Source organism: Anas acuta, chromosome 12 (genome assembly GCF_963932015.1).
Source record: "Anas acuta chromosome 12, bAnaAcu1.1, whole genome shotgun sequence".
In the NCBI taxonomy this organism is placed as follows: Eukaryota; Metazoa; Chordata; class Aves; order Anseriformes; family Anatidae; genus Anas; species Anas acuta.
This window is the reverse complement of record NC_088990.1, coordinates 3,166,639-3,189,697: the sequence shown is the minus strand read 5'-3', so window position 1 is coordinate 3,189,697 and position 23,059 is coordinate 3,166,639. Positions and strand designations below refer to the sequence as shown.

Sequence of the window (23,059 nt, the reverse complement as noted above, 5' to 3'; positions counted from 1 at the left end):
GTGTGCAGTCGTGCATTGTGGTGCAGATTATCCGCTGTTAGAGTGGCCTTTGGCATTCGCTTCAGGGCAACTCAAGTTAATTGCTGTCAGGTAATGTATTCCTGTCTCCGAGTCATTACTAAAATTAACTGTTGGGATCAATTAATTCCATTTAATCAGTACACAACGGATATGAGCTGAAGGTGAGCTGGAAGACCTACACAAGCCCATCAGTTGCAGGTGTATTCTGCGTGAGCTGTGCCTAAAGGATATGCTTGAGATTTACACTTCTGAGGTTTACAGGAAGCATTTTTGTCGTATTGCATTCAAGATTTGAAACCAAATAAGTAAATAAAAGATTAACATTACAAAAAATTATCTTTCATTGCATGGAAAAAAAAAAAGATGTCTAGTCTCAGCTGGGTTTTGACCAGGCGTTGGTGAAAGTCCCACATAAATTGCGTGTATTTCTGAGTAACATAGAGTGAAAAGGAAAACTCATCAGGGGAGAGAAAAGTTGGATTATTTCTCTAAAATTAGCAGTTGGGAACTGCCTGAAACTGCTGTGTGGAGGGGAGGCGCCCGGACTACATATCCCATGATGCACCGCGCCACGGGCAACTGGGCGCTTCACTCTTCCCCCAGGACTACATTTCCCAGAAGCCACCGCGCGGCCCTTAGCACGGCGTTCCGCTCATTGCTCGGCGCGCTGCCCGCTGGGAGTTGTAGTCCGCGGAGCGTGTAGGGGGGGGAGAACGCTCGGCGCGGTGACTGCCGTCAGCGAGGCGGCGCCGGGAGGGAGGAGGAGGAGAAGGGGGGGGGTGGGGGGGGTGTTTACGGGGCGGGCGGCAGCGGCGCCGCCAGCCAGGGCCAGGCCTCGGCAGGGGGGGGTGGGGAGCGGCCGGGCCGGGCTAGGCCAGGCCGGGCCGGGCCTCGTCTCACCTCACCTCAGCCGAGCGATAATGTCCGCCTGCCACTGCTGCGCCGCGGCCGCGCGGCTGCTGGGCTCTGCGCGGAGAGGTAACCCCTTCCTCAGCCTCCCCTCCCTCCCCTCCCTCCTCCTCCTCTCAGCTCGGGCCTCCTCCCCGCAGAGCAGCCCGGCCGCCATCGGAGCCCTCTGCCCCTATTCTGGGTGTTTTTTACCTCATGAATCCCGTCCCGGCGGCCTGGGCGGGGGCTGTGGGGGAAAGGGGCTCTCCGTGGGGTGTTTCTGTGGGGTGGCAGCGCGCAGCGAGCCTCCGAAAGGGGTTTTGTGGGTGCGGGTCGCGCTGTGGGGCTGCGAAATGCAGCTGCATGGGTTGTTTTCAGCCTCAACTTGAAGGATTTCTCACAAAAAACCTGCGCTCAGTCGGCCAAAAATAGTTGTGAGCAACTTAATAGAGAGGTGAGGCTGGGAAAGCAGGAGGAGGCTTGCTGCTTTCCTCCTCGTTTTACCTTTTCTGTCATGTTTCTGTGCGTCCTGAGCACTGACAGGCTGTACGCTTCTTGTAACCAAAGGCAGACCACCCCAGAGTTGGGGGGGGGAATTTTTCCTGCTGCCACCTCTGCAACAAGTTTTTGAATGATCAAACCCTCGGGAGGGGCCCGAGCAGTCAGGGGAGACGATTTATTGCCTTCAGGAGGTGAGGCAACTCCTTGCAGGTGATTTTTTATCGGCATCTCTGACATCACCCGTGCTGAAAGGGTTTGGACAAGTCCTTTAAAACAGGCAACGTTCAGAATTTACTTTGAAACTGTTTATTTTTGTTTGTTTGTTTGTGTCCTTTCTTTTTCTTAATATCTAATAGATTTTGTATTTTTTAGTCAGACCTAAAATTTCAAAGGGATGTTTACAAGAACAAATGAGACTAAAACACAGTTATGGGACAATAAGATTTTTACATGAGCTTTCTGTAGAATTTATTTTTGAAGTTATTTTGGTGCATTTTGGTTGTTAGAAGAGATCCTATCTTGTGATCCTATCCCATCCTATCAGTTGATGGGTCTGATGGTGGGGTGTTGCCTCACTGAGAGGGGAGACTTCTCTTTTGTCAGTCTCCCTCTGACATCTTTGGGCAACAGATTCTCTCAAAACATTTGAGGCTTGGCCCAAAAATCAGTATTCCTTTCCTCAGCTGTCAATTTAAGGTTGACATTGCATAAAGGAACTCCCATTTTATCGTAACCTGCTAACCTGAATGCCCTGGATAGAAAACATTGCTGCTACCAAAATTCATAGGTTTACTGTGTGTTCTTTAAGCTGTGTTTCAAAAAAAAAACCAGCCAAGCCCTGAGTGCAGCTAGTGTGTTTGAGGAGATACTGCCGCGCCAGCCAGCTGCTCTGCCTGAACACTCCCCGGTACCTATCAGTCGCTGGAAGTTGCCAGGCGTGGGGCTGGGATGGCTTTCGAAAATTTGCCTCTGGGCTCAATTATGCAAGCAAGCCGTTGCGATAACTTTCTTCCTACTTCATTCTTCAGCTGTACAATGAAGTTGTCCAAAAAAAAAACAACACACCAGAAAAGTCACACCTAGGTTGGCCAAACATGAAAGCCTCATCCCTGTGCCTAAAGCTGATGTAGCAATAATATTTTTTCTTCTGGCTTAGCCTCTCCGTACCCTCTGGAGTTCAGCAGATGTGGCAGGGTGAGTTTAATGCTGTTCCCTAAAGGCTGACCCACTCAGGCTTTCGTAAGAGGAACGAGAGAGAGCTTAAGAGCAGCACATGCGTTGCTGACTAGCCCGGGTCTGCTGCCAGCAGCCTGTCAAACGCTGGAGGTGAAGTCGCACAACTGCAGCCTTCGGATCGATAGTGGCACAGTAGGTAACATGGCACCTACCAGCCTGGACACTTGTGAAGCTTCATAGGTCATCTGATAAAGTTTTCAGGGCGTTTTCTGTGTCATTCTATTAAAATTAGCCATCTTTGGTCCTTACACAGCGCTTAGTAGTAAAATGTTTGGTGAGGCTTTGTTAGGGCTCTGTTCATTCTCCATAGGCTGAATGTCTCCTTGCAGCAGGAGAGTTGGGATGTTGTTTTTCACTCAGGGAAGTATTTCTTTTTTTCCCCTCTTTAATTTAGAGGTCCTGTCCCAGTTCCCTTTAGAAATGGTGACACAAATCCCTGTAAAGGCACCGTTTGTGAGGACTGAACCCCCAAGACATGGAATTACTGCAGAACACTATAACATCTTGAATGCTCGCCACAGTTTGTTCTGTACTGACAAGTAAATTTAGCACTCCTGATCCTTGGAGCTCCCTGGGCGTATTCAGTCAACAGGACACAACAGCTTGTGAAAATGAACCCGTATTTTAAGATTACTTCTGGCATGGAGCAAGCCATGGTTCTCCTGTGTTGTAATCTAAGGTGTTTACCCGTGTGGTGTGGCACTCGGCAGAGTTTAAAATTGGAAAATATGCTGATCATTAGACATCCCTGACTAATTTACAGACACAATTAATAACCGTGAATTATCCTTAAGTTCAGGTATCTTAAGCAGCATATATCGTAATAAATAACTTCAACTCATTTGACGCTGTATTCCTGGTTATGACCTGGCAGAAGTCTGAGGGAGTTTTCACAGTCAATTTGGGCTTGTCTGTAGTGCTTTGCTTCTTTATTTCTTTTTTATTTATTGTCTTCTAGTCATTCTTAGCTCTTCCATTGAAAATTAACTTTATTTCTCTTGCAATTTTTATTGTTTTATTTCTTTTTAGAAGACTTTTGGGGGTTTTCTGTAGAATTCTGGCACTTCTGATTTAGCAGATGAAAAAACAAGTCTGAACAACAAGTTTTTAATTATCATTTTGGCTATATAGCTCTTCTGTTGATAGCAAGCAAGGAGCTCCTGTCAAGCGCATAAAGCAAGTAAGAAATGTGGCAGTTTGAATGAAAGAAAGATAAAAGATACAGATTCCAGACTCGTCTGTTTACGTTGAGAGATGTTGCAATCACAGGCATGCCATCTGCTGATTCACATCATACCTAGCCATGAAATGTAATCTTACACGCCCGTTAGTTTCTCAATTAGGCTTTATTCCTGTTGGCAATAGGCTGTTTCAACAAAGGTAAGGTTATGCTCAATTCACTTGTGCCTGTCTGCAAAGAGTCAGCGTGTTCCAAATGCAATTCTACCTTTTAATTTTCCTCAGAACAACTTGTTTTTTTTTTGTCAAGCATTGCTTCAGATTCCTGGAAATTAGTTTTCAGTAGAGTTCACAAGTGAAAGCCAAGTCTGGACGTGTGCTCTGTGTCTCTGAGACACTTCTTTGTAACTTTCCCTCGATGAGGGAGCATTTCATTGATCTTTTTTCACTTCAGCGTTGGAATTATTTCATGGTGCTAGGTGTTGAGTGTTCATTGTTCTGAGGAGCTGGTTCACAAGTGGGATATTCCCAGTCCCATGATGCAGTGAAACCATGCCTGATATTAGAGGACATTAAATTACTTTCAGGTCATTTTTGGATGATCCAGGCAACATTTAATGAAATAAAGGTCGTCACGTGGATTTATTTTGGATAACAGAAATTTGGGTGTTCAGAGTTGAGTTCTGCTGCTGCAACTTTTGAGCTCTATTTCATGTAAATCGGTTCTGGGGCTTGGTGACATCAAGGTTAGAATTAGCGTATTTTTAATTGACATTCCAAAATTTGGGTCCTTATAGGTAAATACTACGTTTTGAACAGATTGCATGTAAAGAAAACACTGGTTTGGGGTTTTCTTCGTGATTTCCCTAAAGACTTGGATGAAAATATAAAGCAGTATATTGAAGTTATGTAAGTTCTGTATATGGAGTCACAACCAGAATGCTTTTTGGCCAGATGCTATCTAGGTAGTTCTGTTATCTGACAGTGATATCAGCCAAAATGTTCCTACAGCGTAACGGTTGATGAAATTAATATTTTTACTTTCATGTTTTCATTTGTAGGTATTACTTGCGGTCGTACACGCGTCCCTGTTTTAGGAAAGCTTGGGACTTTTGAAACTTGTTCCCTCAAACGAATTCCTCTTAGAAACTTTTCAGAAACACCAGCGTATTTTGCTTCAAAGGATGGCGCAAGCAAGGATAGCTCTGGAGAAGGAAGCAAGGTAATCTCCATGCATTCATGTTTTGTTTTTTTTTTTTTTTTTTTTTGAATATGTTTCTTAAATGTTTTTAGTAGATCCTTCGTTATTTAAATTAGAACCTTGGAATTCTGCTAACATTTGGCACTTCCAATCCAAATTGCTGCAGCTGACAGCAAAGAAAAAAATGTATTGAGTTTGTTAGCAAACTATAGAACCGTTCCATAATGCTTTTCCCAGTTTTATTATTTTTTTTTACCTACCATAAAGGGACACTTGAACTTGGTAGAACATTATACATTCACAACAAGTTTTAGGAGCTCAGGAAAGAGTAGTAATCACAACTGTTCTTCAAGTCTGCTATTCCCCCATAGGCTTTTAAAAGTAGGTACAGTTTTAAATGTTTTTGTTGTCTTAAATACAACTACCAAATCAGTGCTGACAACTTTGTGAGGACACCACCTTTATTCTTGCTGGTAAATTTTAATCCATTTCCATCCTAGTCTTTCTCTATAATTAAGGTTAATCAACAGCTTCTTCAGATAAATGATTACCTGAGAATAAAATTGCTCTTCAGTCAGCAAACAAGATTTTGAGAGTTGAGGTGATAACTTCTGCCTTGGTATGGCACATCATCACATCTGAGGCACTTTCCAAAGAGTTTTAGTCTTTTGTGCTTGAGAAACAAGTGGGCAAGTAAGGTTAAAAAAAAAAATAATACGGGGAAGTATCTTGGAAGAGGGAAGAAATCTTGTATGTTTCCTGAAACATAATAGCTTTTGCTACTAGTCAAGGTATAAAGGCACAAAACAAATACAGATACAACAAATGTTAACTGTAGACACCACTAAGCAGCATAATGTGGAGAAAGACAAGTAGGACTCTGTCAGGGAACTCTGCCTTAGAAGTCAGAAGAGAATTTTTCCAAACGATGTCTGAGATGCTTGTTTTATAGGTCAGATCTGCCCTACAGCCATCTGCCAGCATAGCTACATCTGTCAAGGACATGCAGAGAGTTGTGACATCAGGCACACTTAGAATAAACACGGCTGTGATAATGAAATTACTCTCCATAAGTATGATTTGTTTTCTTCTGTGGGGTTAAAATAAGCTGTGTCGGAATGTACTGTTAAAACATTCCTGACACGGTTTAGCTTGTTAGTTCCAGTGCAAATTAAACAGTTTTAATGTAGATATGGGATGCCTCTCCTGTGAGCATCCAGAATTGGTAGAATGGGGAAATGCAGATGTGCAGACACTTCAGAATGTTTGTGTTGTAGTGTTGTCCTGACAATACTTATTTTGTCGTTCAGGTATTACAGTATTCACACTACTGGCTTCCATAAACACACTGCTAAATGCCTAACGTAACAGCTCCACTGTATGGAGCTAATTGTCTGGAAATCTTTTTTTAGAAGTCCGTCGGTGAGGGGGGTGGTAAAAAGTCAAGCTCTGGAAGTTCTGGGAAAGGAGGGAACCAGCTGCGCTGCCCGAAGTGTGGTGACTTGTGCACGCACGTGGAGACCTTTGTCTGTAAGTTTTGATGGATACTTTCCTTTATAAACAGCCTCACATGTAATTATATTAATGATGTAATACAGTCCTGATAGCTAAATTTTTAAAAACACATTCTGTGATTATTTGAAGTTCTACATAGACTAAAAAGGACAATCTGGCCACACTGGTGTAAGCAAGTATTGCCTCTGTTGATACATTTGAGTAATTTCCTATGATATGGTGGAGCAGAACATGGTGGTAGCATTTGGACAGCGACTGTAAATATGCATTTTTATAATGGCTTGTTACACTTCAGGGTAAGAGATGCTCATGTAAACATTATGACTTTACTAATATTTTTTTTCTATTACATAGGTCAATGTCTGTAATGTAATGTTTCCTTTCCTTGCTAAATAAGTCAGACTAATCCTGCATGTACTGTAACCAAAATGCTTACACAGCAGAGAAATTAGTATATGACAGATGGCTTCCTCTGATGTTCTATTTATGGCAAAATCAGATTCATACTATATTCCAAATAGGAAACAAAGCCCAAATGGAAAATCCAAAACGTATCAGATGCCCGATGTCCAGCAGCGGTAGCAAGCTTTTGTTGAAGTACAGCCCAAATTAATGCCAGTTACGCATTTATGCACCTTTAGGTTTTACCATACACACTGACATTTCTCGGTATTTCAGTACTAATGAGAGCAGCCTAGAACAAAGCTGTCAGAAGGCAAATGTCCCCTGTCAGTTGGTGGGGCTCAAGGAGGAAGTATCAGGCCATAATCAGGCTTGTGCACTGAGAAGCTTAAGAGCAGGACAGCATAAGCTTGTTTAATGGTTGTTAATATCGTAGTTGGTGGAAATGAGCAGGTGTGCTTTTATTCACTGCTACCTGTCCAAAACATATTATTAAAATGATTGGGCACCGTGAATCACAAGACAAATCTGTAGTAACAGTATGCTTAAATAAAAGGATCAGTCATCAGTAGCTACTTTTTTTTTTTTTTTAATAAGTCTTTATTTGAAGCTGTAGACAACAAGCACTTCTGAATAACGTAACACCCACTAATGTAACTAGAAATATAGAAATATAATCCTCTGGGATGTTCTATGCACTGGTCTCTTCCTGGACTATGTGTGGTTGGAAGCAGCGGGAAGGATTTTTAACCTGATTTACCTTCCTGCGAGGTGATTCATGGGTAGACAGAGTCATTCTGAAACTGTCTCACTTCAGCAAGCGCAGAGAACGCATCAGTGGAGGTCGTGCTTTTATCTGCAAATACCATTCAAGCATTTCCCTGGAGAAGAACAGTCACTGAGTCCCTATACGGCTGAGATTCAATTTAGTATGTTTGCATTAGCACTAGGAATCTTTAGGCGTGCCTGAAAACTGTCATACGAAGAAAATTTACTCATACTAATACCATGGGAGAAAATGTCTGGTTAATACAGTCTCAGCTTCAAAAGTAGCAATATGTCACTTGAATCGTGGCATCAGAACGGCACAGGTAACGTTGAAACTGGTCAAATTTATCAGAAGCTTGAAAGTCAAAATATGAAGAAGTCTGCTAGTGAATAATTGAACATAACTGCTTCTCTCATCCTTCGTGCTCTACTCTGAGACTTCAGGATTTTACAGCCTTTATTTAAAGTCTGTTCAAACTAAGCTCAGTGACACTCAATAACGGAGTGGAGTGGACTTTCTCACTCTATTAATTGTTAACTTAAAATCTTTGTTTTCAATTTTATTTTCTTCATTTGCTCTAATTTCTCAGAAATTCCTCTGAGTCATAGTCAAGTTTTCTCTGGATGTGTTTCTTTCTGGCTTGGTCTGTCACTTTGAGTACACTGCTTCCCAGCCAAATCAAAGAATATAAAGCAGTTGGAAAACAAAAGGGCTGCGTTTAAGTCTCTTAAAAATACAGATGTTAAAAAAAAGGAAAAATTAAGTTCTGAAATGAATGGGTTGCAAGTTCTATTACACATGTTGTAACTTGATTTTCAGTTAAACATTTGTTGCTTACTTAGCAAAAATGATGATTTCATCCAGTTCTGGTTTGAATTACAGAACTGTGGAGCCCTAAATGTCAAAAGCCAAAGCAAAATAAGGAATTAGCATTTGTTTTGATTTTTAAATATTAGAGTTTTAGTCATTTTGAGAGGAGTAGGGAAAGAAAATACTGAATAAAAGCCACATTTATTAGTGAATTAGTTTGCAGTTAACCATGGAGTGGACAAATCTTGCATGAGGATTTTTTTTGGCTATGGTTTTCCAGTAATTAATTACTGAGGAAGAATGAAACATTTTAATAAATACACCTTTGCCATATTTCTGCAGCAGTTCCTGTATTGTTTTGGTTTGTGGAACTATGCAAGGTGTGTTTTGTGATCAGTGAACTAAGATGTGAGCCTCAGATGCAGTGAAATCCAATAGCTTTAAAGCTGCTTCACATAAGAAGCCTTAACGAGGCACTGCTTTTGCTATCTCCAGCTGATGCCTTTAGCTCTCATCTTCAAAAGCAAAACTTCCCTCCTACTGCAGGTACCTAACAGGCTACACGCTTCCCTGCTCTTTTTTCCTGATGTCATTTTACCTCATCGGTTTGGTAGGCCATTGTCACAGCCCTACAAGTGTTTTCAAGATTAATCCTCCTCTTGTTTTGACTTCCTGTGCATGTTGTGGAAGCCCAGCATTTCACTTTGGCAAAGTCAGCTTGTCGGGACTTTAGAAATCTCTATACAAACGCAGCCTCTGGCATGCTACAGTAATGTTGTCTGAATCAAAACCAGCACTTGCTTCTTTGACTATGTCATACATATTTGCAGATATATTAATGATGCTGAGCTGATTTGACCTGAAAGCTCTTTTCCGTGTTTTTATGTGTCTGGTAACGTGACATATGAAAACGTGCCAGTAATTTAAGAATAGAAAAGTTGCTTGAAATATTGAGTGTTCACTTCTGGGAAGATAGCAGTACTTGAACTTGGTTTCCTTCAATTTTGGAGCAGAATCTCAAAATTTTTGGCCAACAGTAGGAGTTCTGTTAAAACTCATTGATACTTGTTTCTAAGATGCTATGTAAATGGTAGAAACTGGCTGGTTTCTCAGTTGTTTTGGTAATAAGTTATGAAATTTGTCAGGGGCAGCCCATACATCAAAGTTTCTCTAACTATTGACCCTGTTGGTCCTGCTGAAAATCAGAAAGTTCTTTTATAACTTTCCTGTGTGCTGCTTGGAGTAATTGATACAAATGTACTCTGCACGGTGATTTTTTTCGTTGATCGATGTTTTACGAATGCATAAAATTCTTATAACCTGCTGTTTATTTTCTTTTTCACTATCCCTGTAGATCTGTGAAGGGGGGCAAGTATTCTCGTGGCTATTGCATCCTAAAAAAGCTGTTAGCATTGCCTAGGAAAGGACAACAGCCTCGTGGCACTGTAGCCAGTAAGGATACCAGGGGTCTTCTGAGTATTTTCATGTGATGCTCTGACTAACGAATAGCTCTATGAGACAAATGTGTGCAAGCAGTTCTCCACTGCAGTCCCGTCAGGCAGATAACACCAATGTGTAGTGTTGCCAGGAGAATTTTCCAGCTGTTTTACAAATTTTCTTTGGAGCAGAGCTAATAAAGCTGTGGTGGTCACAGTATTACATGCTGCAGTATTAAATAATCTGTTAGTCTTATTTATTCAGCCATAATCCGTATTCAGTATTAAAAAAGTAAAATGCTGATGCCAGCTATATGGAAGGCAAAACCAAGCTATAAATAAGCAGCTAGTTTATTGCTAGAGGCTGTTAGTAACTCAGCTGGTACAAGACTCTACAAGCCATTTACTAAAAGATTTTTAAGGGTTCAGAAGTTCTGTCATTGAAGTTCTTCATGTGGTTGTTTTGCTACATTTCCTTTACTATTAATTTAATAAATTTTCTAATGTATTTAGTTTTAGTCAGTCTTGTTGCGCTCAGTTTCTATGTAACAGAATATAGCAATATTGTTAGAAAAGATCCATTTCAGACTATAAACTTATTTTTCTTTATTAAACTTATTTTTCTTTATTTTAGATTATTTCAACTTGGGTTTTCCCAAAGAAATAACGTAGTGCGAGTTCTAGTTTGCGAGTTTTGAAACCAGCCTTTGCAGTCCTTGCTTCTTGAGAAGTGATTCACAAAGTCAGCAGTAGGAGCGTTTGGATTTTGAAAGAAATGTGTTCTGTTCTTGACAACAAAAATAAATAAGCAAATTATCCAACTCCTGACCACCTGCTGCATACCATAGCTGGCTCTTGGTGTGTGATGCTGCGCTCCATGTCCTGGGTTTAGGTGACCAATTCAAGCATGCTCCGGAGCCTCACACAGCCAGGGGGATGCAGAGACCAGGAGCTGCCTTTCCCTGAACCTGCTGCATGCTGCCTTTGAGATGTATATCACAGATTGCTTTCCCACACTGTAGAATAGCCTGGCTCTAACCACAACATTTTTGCCTGCAGGTTTGAGCTATTAGCACTTCCTGCATAGTTAGAAGCCCTCTTTAATTTTGCATCTCTCTGAGGTGAAGAGTTTCCTCTACCAAGCTTAGTGCTCCTGGAAAAGTACAAAATAGTTTTTGCTTTCCAGCCCCTTGTTTGGTAGCCGTCCTGCATTGTGACTTTGGGCAAATTGCATTCCTTCTGTCAAATTTCTTAGTCCACAAATTGTTCGCCTTAGAAGCTTTAAAAGCAAAGGGAAAGTGTGTGAACAGAGTTGACTGTACAGGTGCTTGTCCTGTGTACTAAAACTCAGGCAGCTGAGTGAATACTGAAAAATTTCTCTTACCCTTTTGTTTTGCTTTTTCTGCAGCTTCCACCCGTTTTGTGAAGTGTGAGAAGTGTCACCATTTTTTTGTTGTACTGTCAGAGGCAGACACAAAAAAGAGCATCATTAAAGAGCCTGAGTCAGCAGCAGAAGCTGTGAAATTGGCATTCCAGCAGAAGCCACCTCCTCCACCGAAAAAGGTACAGTTCTTAATGCCACCCTGATGTTTCCCTATATTACATCATGCTGGAAGACTTTTCTTCTTAATCTACATCGTGTGCAATGGTCTGCTGTGACACAGCAACAAACAATAAAGGCGATTAGTTCAAGATTAAACCTTTTAGAGCTTTGTGATGCAGCAGACCGCTGATAAAGGAATAAGTAGATCCCATAAAAGTAGTTGGGCTTGTTTTCCTCTGACTTTGTCCTGTGACTGAGGTGCAATACCTTAATTTCGGCCTTGTGACCCTGAGGCAACCTCAGTCCTTGCCAACCATGGTATCTTTAATTTCCTGCTCTGACCTTATTTTTACACCCTGATATTGGCAGCTTCTTTCCGTAGTTGCAAAACCTTTTATGTGGCCTCTTTCTGGGTGAGAATTGAGGCTAGATGGTGTGTGGCTGCAACCTGTCTACTGCTGCCTCCACATTAAGTCACTTGGTTTCCTTCTTCCAGAAGGAGGAGAGGGAGCTTACTGTGTTCTGCAGTTCCCAGTGGGCTGCAATGGTTTCTAAAGCTGCATGTGGCTCCTGGATAGGCCTCTTGTAAGAACTTTACTATACTTGAAATTTCTGTTTCACCCAAATTTGCAAAAGAAAAGGACAATGGTTTCAAATATTAGTAGAAGAGAACTTGCAGACATGATCTAGTTATATAAGTCTCACCTTTTTTAGTAACCTTATCAACAGGAATCTATTTTGTGTTTTAAATGTTGGTTTTCTATTTCTCTGTTCTGTAACGTTCTCCAGGTTTTGTTACAGACTGAAGTAAGTCAGAACTGTTTAGTCCAACTTTGGGGGTTAGAGCTTGTGCTTATATCCTGTTTTATCCCAAAACCACAGGGTTCAGCTTTGCTTAGTTATCAGGATTTCAGAACATATGCCAGAATCTTTGCACACCTTCACAAAATAAAGCAACACTCAAGTTTAATTTTTGAACATCCTGTGAAGTCTTAGCTTTGTCACAATCTACTACTTTTTCTTGCTACAAGGTTGTTTAGAAATGTTACTAATACTGAGTCATCTTTCAGATTTATAACTACCTCGACAAATATGTTGTTGGTCAGTGTTTTGCCAAGAAGGTGCTTTCGGTAGCTGTGTATAATCATTACAAGAGGATCTACAATAATATTCCAGCTAACCTGAGACAGCAGGCTGAAGTTGAAAAGCAGACTTCTTTAACACCAAGAGGTTTGTCTGATGTTTGGTATTCTTCTGGTCAAATAAAATTCACCCTTTCAGTTCTATAACTTATATTTTTGGATCTCTAATAGTAGTAGTTTATCTGTCATCCAGATCATCAGATTTTAGTTTAGTCATGTTTCCCAAAGGAAATGCTGAAGGTCCCTAAAATGATGTTTGATAGACTTGAATGTCATTAGGTAGAACACAACATTTTCAGAAACCCCTATATATGCAAATTCACTGCATTCAGAGAGTATAGCCGAAAAGCGGACCAGACTGTTTTTCACTGCTTGAACAAAGTAAAGTGGGATAAGCACGTACTGCATCAGTAAGTTCAGAAAATCTCACCTGAGAAACATACAGTTTTACCTTGACACTAGGTATTCAGTAACTGAAATGATTAAAATATTTCTATTAAATTTGAATTTCACTGTGTGTGAACTTCTGTGATTTATCTAAATGGTAATCCAGCAGGTTTATGATGCTATGCATATTGTCTACCTATTACATAGGATAAACAATAAAAATATAAAACATTTTTTTAGTGGCACATGTTAGGAGGTGTTTTCCTTTAAGTTTATAACATGAGCCTCCTAAATTTTTCTTTCTAATCTCCTTTACTGCTTAATGGCTTAATCTGCAAGCAACAATGCAGATCACAAAGACAATATTTTGCATAGTGGATTTGATGAATAGCTGCCTTTCTAAACTTGCCTGTTGTTGGCAGCATCTGTTGGTCACCATAGTATTGTTCGATATCTAGCAGGTGTAGTTTGAGCTACTCTTGGCAGTACTTTTGCTGCTGGCTAAGTGTGTAGCTATGTTGATCTAATTTATTTTTAGAAGTAGGATTAAGTTGCTGTCTCCGATTCAAAGTGTACCTTGATTTTTTTTCTTAAGGTGTTTTGTTCCATATTCCAATTAATAGTACACTAAGCAAACAAATCTTGTTCTTTTCTGAATTTACTGAAAGAAATAATTAATTGGGGGGGAAAACCTGTTCTGTTTTTTTTTCTGCTCTCCTTCTGGTAGGAGAGCAGTCTTGTACCTGGCATAGGAAAGTTTCTGATCCTCCACAGAAGATAAAATGGTATGCACCCAAAGAGGCTGGCAGTGACTGTTTATAACTGAATGTATCTCAAAGTATTACCAATCTTATTTAGTAACACTCAGCTATAAATGTGTGAGTTTAAGGAAGTCTTTTCAAAATGAAGTTGTATTATAGCATTTTTTTCCTCCTATAAATGTAAACAAAAAACTAATTAGAGGTAATAGCCTGTAAATGTTTTTAGTAGTAGATAGCTGGCTGCCATTTTACAAGCATGCAAGTTGACTTTGGGGCTAAATTTGACAGCAGTAAAAACTAATTCATGTGGGGATTTTGTGTTAGAAATACTTTCATACACAGTTAGGAAATGTATTCAGAAGAGGGCAAGAGGTGGAGAATTTATAAGCTTTTATAAACTTACTTTTTATTACTGTTTTCATCCTCTCTCTTAGAATTAGAAATCAGAAGACGGGAGGATGAGTACAGATTTACAAGTAAGTGAACTCTCTCCTCATGTCCTCCTCTGCAATATGTACTCTTCTGGTGTTAATGTAGAGTAGTGTTTAGTGACCATTAGTCAGAAATGCCAAGTAAAAAATCTGGTTTTCTTCTGTAATTACATTTAACTGGTGGTATTGAGCATATTTTGACTGAGGTGATGAGGATCAGACTTGTTATCTCATTGTAGGCAGAAAGCAGGTAGAATGTAAAGTTACCTTTTATAAAGTTGGTTCAGTAATCACCTGTCCATTAGAATCATCCTCAATGGAACAAGTGCAAGTTGAGATTTTTTTTTACTTAGATCTCTGATGTGATTATATCAGATATATCAGTGCCATACAAAATACGATGTGAGGTAGATAATAAGGGAAGTTCTGCACCTGTTTTCTGCAGGGTAGCTACACTTTTAAGGGGTACTATCACCTTGAACCTCAGTACCATTTCTTTGTCCAGGTGATGTCAATCACTTATTTTTGGTCCACCAAAACTCTTGCTGGTTATTGAACTCTGTCCTTAGTCTAGAATAGATCAGTTTGTAATTCCAGTTACACCTCTTCAGACCACTTTTCTTAATCTTCAAAATTCTACTCTTCAAGCCATCTAAAACAGTAGTGCTATGGAAAAAGAATATTCAGCTCAGATTCCTTATCCACATATGAACACAAAGCCTTTAACAGCTGAACTAAGACAAATCTTTAAGTCTTGAGAGTAGGCTTCTGCATTGCTTTTGTAAATGTCAGTTCTTGTACTTTCTTGTCACAGAGATCAGTGGTTTGGGTTTATTTCATTTTATGTGTTTATTAAAAAGAAAAACTGCAGTGTAAATGAGTCAATTCATGTGAGGACTGAAAATTTCTCTAGCAGTTTTTTTAAATAATCCACTGTATCATTAGAAATTCTCTCCATATATGTAGATACATACTTCTGGGAAAATATGGTTGAAACTCATATTTTTGTAATAGTTGCAGCAAATTTGTGTTGCAGACGTAACTCTTAAGTTTTTGTACAAATCGGTGGAATTCACAGGAAAAAAAAAAGCTTTTATTATGCATTGAAGGTAATGACAAACCTTGTCAGTGCTTCAACTCTACTGTTATTGTTCTTTTCAGAGCTGCTGCAGATTGCTGGGATTAGTCCACATGGTAATGCATTAGGAGCATCGATGCAGCAACAAATGAACCAGCAAATACCTCAGGAAAAACGGGGAGGAGAAGTACTAGATTCGCCCAACGATGACATAAAACTTGAAAAAAGTAACATTTTGCTGCTTGGACCAACTGGATCAGGTATCCAGCTGCATCATTTATACATTTTTTATATTTTTTCTTAGAATTGAGTGATTTTTTTTTTCCTTATTCTGTGATTGTTTCCATTTGGTCTTTGTAAAGCTAAACTGTAAATTCCAAACTGGGATTTTGTGCTGTTGTGTCACTGTATCAAGGTGAGCTAAATGGCCTTGAAAAGGAAGGAATTCTGGTCACATTGTTTGTGGATTTTTGTGTGTGTGTGTGTATGTGCCTTTAAATGCTGACTGATTAAAAGATGTAAGTTTCCTTAAGCTGAAATAAAATGCATCTAAAGTTTGTCTGCTTTTTAGATGGCAAGTTGAGATGCTGTGGTTAGAAAGTGATGTTTCACACCTGGGACAGATCACTTACAGGTGGTTAAAAGAAATGATACCTTTGTGTTCGCAGGCAATGGGAGTGTTTGTGCTGTTGTGATAGTGTTTTTTGCAGACTATTTGGGAGAATATTCACTAAATGATATTGGAATTCTGTTTCTCCCCAGCTTCAAAGCAGGAGCAATGGGTCATTGCACTGCACCCTTAGTGCAAAGGACTGTGTATTGACTTAATTTTTAATATATTCAAGTAAATGGATTTTCTTTTGCATATTGTGTGACACATTATTTGTGGTACAGTAAGCATTTCAAGCTGCCTCAAATACAGTATTGGTCTTATTCAAAAATACAGCTTGCTAACATAAGCACTGTTTGTGAAAACTGGCTGCATTGGAAAACTTTCTTAGATCATTGTATGAACATGCTGATACCATTTTAAATGTCTAATGATGGTAATAATGATCCTGTGGTAAATACTTAGGTTTGTGTGCTCTGAATAATTATATGGCAGTTTTAACATGCAGCTTTTGTTTTACCAGGTAAAACCTTGCTGGCTCAGACTCTAGCTAAATGTCTAGATGTACCTTTTGCTATCTGTGACTGCACTACCTTGACTCAAGCTGGCTATGTTGGCGAAGACATTGAATCTGTCATTGCAAAACTGCTGCAAGATGCCAACTACAACGTAGAAAAAGCTCAGCAAGGTAAACCTTTAAGTTTCCTGAAGTTCGTGAATAGATTGTTAACCTTAGGTGTTCTAAACCTGGAGATAACCAGTATTTCTGTAACTTATGGTTTTGTGTCACATCCCTGGATTTCCACTTTGAAATCAGAAATAATAAACCTGAAAAGAACTCTAAATTTATCTTGTAGTTCTTGCTCTTGTTCGCAGCTTTGTTTATATATTCCGGTCATACATTTTTGCAGTCTGAAATAGGAAGGTAGAAGAGATTGCCATTTAAACTGTGTGCTTCCCTGCTTGTAAACTTTTGCCTCTTAAAAAGTAGAACCTTCCTTCAATCCGTTTTCTGTAACTGCAGGAATTGTTTTTCTGGATGAAGTAGATAAGATTGGCAGCGTTCCCGGTATTCATCAGTTACGGGATGTTGGAGGAGAAGGTGTTCAACAAGTAAGTATTTCCGTGGAGTGGCTTTACTTAGTCCATCAATTCTGCTATGTCAGATAGCATGAGACTGTAGAGTTCTTCAGTTTCTTAATTATTAACCTTTGAAACTGTCACCTTTCCTGTTTACTTTCTTCATTCCAAAAAAAGCCAAGAGCAACTCAGGACTGTATTGCAGAAAAGTTTTAGTTTAAAAACTTCTTTGCAGTATCAGATAGCAAGTTGCATAACAGGCAAGAATAGATAACACTTTGTTTTTGATAAAACCCTCAAAGCAGTTCATTACTCTCTGCAACTCATCATTTGGGTGGGAGTTTCATTAAAAGATTTTTGTCTGTCCTGAGAACTGATTTCTTTAGACACTTACAATTGGTATAAAGGCATAAGGAATTAAAAACTGAAGGAAAACCCATGAAGATATACACAGTATACTATGTGTTTTTATATGGTACTGCACTTCTTTTTTTAAAAACATTGTTTATTTCTTCTCTCCTCCTTAGGGCCTGTTAAAATTGCTAGAAGGCACAATAGTAAACGTTCCAGAAAAGAATTCCCGTAAGCTACGTGGAGAAACGGTGCAGGTGGACACAACAAACATCCTCTTTGTAGCTTCAGGTGCTTTCAATGGTCTTGACAGAATTATCAGCAGGAGGAAAAATGAAAAAGTGAGTGTATCAGGCTGCGTTTGAACTGAAATTGTAATCCTGATTACTGTTCACACAGTACTGACTCCTGCAGGTCTTGCTGTATTTGTAAATCCAGTAACATTGTGTGTAGAGCCGTGGTTTTCTTTCTGTTATCTGAGGACCTGAGGTCAAAGAGCCTAAAAAAGGTAGCAAAGAGCAAGCCTGTTAGTAGGCTTAAGTAGCTAGCAGTGGTCTCTGCTTCCACAGAGAAATTTTTAGCATATGCAAATAGAAGAAAGTTCAAAACTGTTGGTAGTGCGCTTACTGTCCGTCCTTAAGCGGTTGCTTCTTAAACTTTTGTAAAGCCCTGTGTTTCTTAAAAATTGAGTAAGTGACACTTAGTTCTAGCAGTGATAACAGGATATATTTCAGGTGGAGTGTGCCAAGAATGGAACTGAGAAAACCTTTGTATGTCAGTAGAAAAAAGCTTTTACTTTTTTAATAGATAGTTGGAAATCCTGCGTAAATGGTGTTAAAAGCTATCATCTTATGAAAATGCTTAATCATACATTTTTTATTGTTTTGTATACTAATATTTGGTATATTTTTTTTTACTCAGTCTAACATTTCTTTCCCCCAGTAAGGTATTAACATATGAGAAATGGATTTTGTGCAAGGGAGATAATTTTACTCAAAGTAATTTCTTAAGCTTAAATTAATATGTAAATGACATAATCAGTCACACCATTTTTTATACACCTGCATCGTGATTTAGTTACATTAAGAAAACTTCATGTAAGCACAACATGTTTGTTTTGCAGTATCTAGGATTTGGGACACCATCTAATATTGGAAAAGGCAGAAGGGCTGCAGCAGCAGCTGATCTGGCAAATATAAGTGGTGAGTCCAATACACATGAAGACATAGAAGAAAAGGATCGCTTGCTGCGTCATGTGGAAGCCAGAGATCTCATTGAATTTGGCATGATTCCTGAGTTTGTGGGACGTTTGCCTGTTGTGGTTCCTCTGCACAGCCTTGACGAGAAAACCCTTGTACGGATTCTTACTGAGCCACGAAATGCTGTGGTCCCCCAGTACCAGGCATTATTCAGCATGGATAAGGTTTGCACTTCTGACAGCTTTTCAGTATTCTTCTTTATAAAATACAGTATTAAAAAGCTGCCTCACTCTAAAGATACTGTGTTTTGTGGCTGAAGAAAACAGTCTTACTGTACGTAGCAGCTTTGCAGGAAAAGGAATAACACTGACTCAGATGTGTATAGCCCCTGCTTTAAAGACTGAAATTGTTCCTACATCTTGCTAGATGATGAGGGGGGAAAACAGCCAACCAACCAAACCAGATTTAACCTGACAATAAACTCTAAAAACTTGCACATTGATTGCTGAGATCGTTCTATGAGGAGTCAACATACACAACACCAGTATTGAGTAAGAACTTGAAACTCTTGGTTTTTGACAGGACTTTGTGAAATGAACAAAATGTTGTTAACTACTTAATACTTAACATGCTATTGAGTTATGAGTGCAATAATTAACTAAACTTACTATTTTTCTGGGTGTAGTGTGAATTAAATGTAACTGAAGATGCATTGAAGGCTATAGCCAGACTGGCCCTGGACAGAAAAACTGGTGCAAGAGGTCTGCGATCCATAATGGTAAGTAAATCAAGTTTCATCTTGAGTAAATGAAGCTACCCATATTCATGTATGTGGCCTTAATCATAACAATTTACAGATAAAGCCTTACTTGGTTTGGGGTCTCGTATAGTTACAATAAATCTCTTCATAGAAATGTGTGTATTCAGATTTCTTCCTTCAAGAAAAACCTCTAGCCCTGAGAATCACTTGCTAACCATATTTTATTTTTATTTTTTGAAAATGAAGATGATGGCATACAGAAATATTTTTTCTGTTTTCTTGTAGGAAAAGCTGTTGCTGGAGCCCATGTTTGAAGTGCCCAATTCTGACATCGTATGCGTGGAAGTTGACAAAGATGTTGTAGAAGGGAAAAAAGAGCCAGGATACATTAGGTAAAACCATAATGGGAGTATGAGAACGGATGAATAATACAGTTAGGGATCCTGATGTTTGTCATAGGAACAAGTTCATTAACACAAAACCATGCACACGACCTAAATAGGATCCAGTATCTGTATACTGTACACAGTTGACTTAGTGCCTATTCTGTCCTAGAGACCTTGGGTTTGTATTTCTTCAGTTTTTAAATAGAAATTAAAAAAATAAACATACATGAAGTTACTTGAAACCTTGTGCGTGCGTGTATATGCCTGTAGAAATAAAGTAAATGATCAGGATCAAAAGATAACAGTAAAAATCTGAAGTTTTAAATGTGCTGAAGTTTCTCAAGCAGAATCTTTCCTTCTAGCTTCTACCACACTGAGGTATACTTTTATGCATGCTCCGGGCTGCAGCAGTTTTCTCTTCCATTACTCTTACAGCAGTGGAGAGCCAAAAAGAAGCATTTATTGATTTGCTGAGCACTAGCTAAAAATAATCAATGTGGTAATGATTGTAATATGGTAATGATGTTGTAGAGCACTGAAAGCACTGGGCAAGTCTGCGTTTAAAGGCAAAAATAATAATTCTAGTGAACAGGCAGTGGAGTAGAGAGGGAATGGGTCAGGCTTAAAAAAAAAAAAAAAGAGGAATGATGTTTAGAAACTTCAGCTTGGTTTCTACCTCTGCTAGAAACTTTTGAGTGACTTTGTCCACTGAGATGCATGCTCTGCGTTTATCTGTGTCTTTGATGAAGCTTGGCTCAGCGTACCTCATTTCTCAAAGGGAGTGGTGGAAACTGAAGGTGTTAGTCTTACAGTGATGGTTGCTTTCTGTTATTGTGCAGAGCGCCAGCACTCGTGTTTGCTGAAAAATTAAAATTTACAGCGTAAATCAGAAAATTTAACTGAATTTAACTTTTTGATTGATTTGATTGATAATGAGACTGCATGCTGGTAGTTTAAGTGCAAAGCACCATTTTCAAATCAAAAGGTCATTAAGCAGATGGCATGCTTGTCAGAACATTTTTCATCATGGCACTTTACAGGTGGCATATTTACCACAAGCTATGGAAACTGTCTCCATTTTTTCCCCCTCACTTTATAAAGTATCTGATCAGTTCATTTTAATTATAGGGCTCCCACTAAAGATTCATCTGAAGAGGAATATGACTCTGGAGTTGAGGAAGAAGGCTGGCCTCGACAAGCAGATGCTGCAAACCATTAAATACTGTCAGAATGCTCTCCTGCATAAAGCGCACTTGGTTATTTCCTTAGGATTTGCCTCTGGCTTCACAATCTGATACTAACAGCATTGGATCTATCTTGGATATGATACGTGATGAGGAACCTTATTAGATAAATCAGATCGTGTATTTTACTGTGACATCACATTGATTTATTTGATGGACATTGTGTGGACTTGAATGGCATAATGTTCAAATATGAATTGTATATTACATTTGTTCAATTAAAATGTATAGCAAATATAGCAACACCTGAATTGCTTTTTCTAAAAACTAAACAGCAATGCAGGTACTACCAGTAGTTAGATTTTACAATAATGTTACTCTACAAATGGGAAAACAAGTTTAATAATTAGTAGAGGGTGAATAAACTACTAGCTCCTCATGTGACTCGCACGGGGTTGTGTTCAGGTCAGTGTTAGACTTCTGCTGGTGTTTGAAACCCAGTGGGTGCTGGAGTGACTTGTTACATGTGGTGTGGGAGGAAGCCCTTGCAACAGGATTTTGAAAAAACTAGGGGACACTTTATGGACACTGCTGGGAGACTTTGCTAAATGTAACACTAGCTTGTTACGTTAATTTGGATGCAATATCAAATACATCCTATTGCTCACCTCTCCATTAGGAGTCAGTTTTAGTCACCTGGAGAACCGTGAAAGAAGGTGAAGTTAACAATTTGCTCATTTTTTTCCAGAAGGATAAATAAGATTTCCAGGAATTGGTAAGCCATCTGAGTTTGGAAGAGAACTTGGCATAAATTTTTAAATATTAATGTTCTAATATAGTACATTTTGTTTAACGTATTGGAACTATCATGCATCAATTTTTTGGTGCCAGGTATTTGCCCAACCTATCTTATAATGTTGAGATGAAAGAAGTAAATGTATAATATTTTTGATGTAATCAGTAGTGATTGTTCACATGACAGTGCTTTTAAGTTATATGCTCAAATGCTAGTATTGCATCTTGTGGTTTTGTCTTTGATTTTTAGTCTCACAGCAAGCAATCCTCCCTCTTCTGTTTCACATCAAAATAAATTAAATCCTTTAGGAAAGTCTTTGTAAAAAAACACTAAAGGACCTGTATGTTTTTAATTTGTTCCAGGAATTAAAATTGTTGCTTACAACTTGGTTTTGTCCTTCAGTGATACACGGATTTAGGTTTTACTGGGCCTTTTAAAATTTTAATTCACACTAATTAAATAAAACTTGCATCATTCTTTTCCATCTAGTAGATATTTTAGGTAAGGAAAGGTACTGCAGATGTGTTGGCCCTGTTCTTCGTTAATTTTTGTCATGTAAATTTTAGGTGATGGTCCTGTAATACTTGTGTTCCTACACAGAAAGCAGTTTTAGCCAGATGCAACAAATGCTTGTTAGGATTTCATGTTTTTTCTGGTTAAATGACCCGTTAATGGTTCAGAAAAAGCTGCTTTTAAAATTGAGGACGTTTCTAAGATGCTTAGTCACCTCAAATCGAAATCTGTGGTGGTCTGCCTGTAACTTTATCCTCATTTTCCTTTTTGTAGAGTGAAGAACATAACCAACCGCTTTTAACTCCCAATTCTTTAACTCTAATCCTTTTTTTAAGTGGAGCTGGGGGGGGGGTGGAGAAACATTTTAGGCAAAACTGTTGAACAACTTAGTTTTGGAAGTTGTTTCGCCTTATGTAACCAAGAACTGTTTTTAAGGAAACAAATGCTGTGTAACTACAGTTTGTACTTCACTGCTGGCGTTTGAATAAAACAAAGTGGAATACGACAGAGAGAGAGATGTGTCCTCCGTGAGCGACGCTGGGCTGGACAGGAGTGGTGGTGACCCACGTGTGGCTGGGGGCTGTCTCTGGATATTGTTGGACTTCAAGGTTTGTTTTGTTCCAGATTTTAGCTTTTTTGGTTTTAAATTGATGCAGATGAATGAAGAAAGGTGATGCTGGTAGGTGTTTATTCAGCACGGGGGTAGTCCCACCAAAGCACCTGATGTGGCAACTCGCCTTGTTTATATGCAACAAAGAGTTATGTATGCATGAAGCTTCACAATACGCCTGTACATCCCCATAACCTGTCCCCGCTTTTATTAAAACCAGTCCCAAGGAGCCCTTTCCACAAACTCCTCCTGTCTGAGGCGAGGCCCCCG

General features: G+C 39.2%; 1 protein-coding gene across 2 annotated transcripts; it reads left to right on the top strand.

The window, feature by feature from the left end:
• Nucleotides 1-808: 808 nt before the first annotated feature.
• CLPX (caseinolytic mitochondrial matrix peptidase chaperone subunit X) lies at nt 809-22,684 on the top strand. 2 transcript variants are annotated; one of them, XM_068696043.1, is made up of 14 exons: nt 809-999; nt 4,887-5,047; nt 6,439-6,556; nt 11,367-11,521; nt 12,572-12,731; nt 14,226-14,267; nt 15,384-15,560; nt 16,434-16,598; nt 16,935-17,023; nt 17,518-17,682; nt 18,465-18,764; nt 19,226-19,318; nt 19,586-19,692; nt 20,815-22,684. In XM_068696043.1, exons 1-14 carry the CDS (start codon nt 942-944, stop codon nt 20,903-20,905), a joined length of 1,881 nt encoding a protein of 626 aa, XP_068552144.1. In that variant the 5' UTR covers nt 809-941; the 3' UTR covers nt 20,906-22,684. The 2 variants fall into 2 exon arrangements, with proteins under 2 accessions (XP_068552144.1, XP_068552145.1); XM_068696044.1 differs by lacking the exon at nt 14,226-14,267 and having other exon boundaries at nt 810-999.
• Nucleotides 22,685-23,059: the final 375 nt, after the last annotated feature.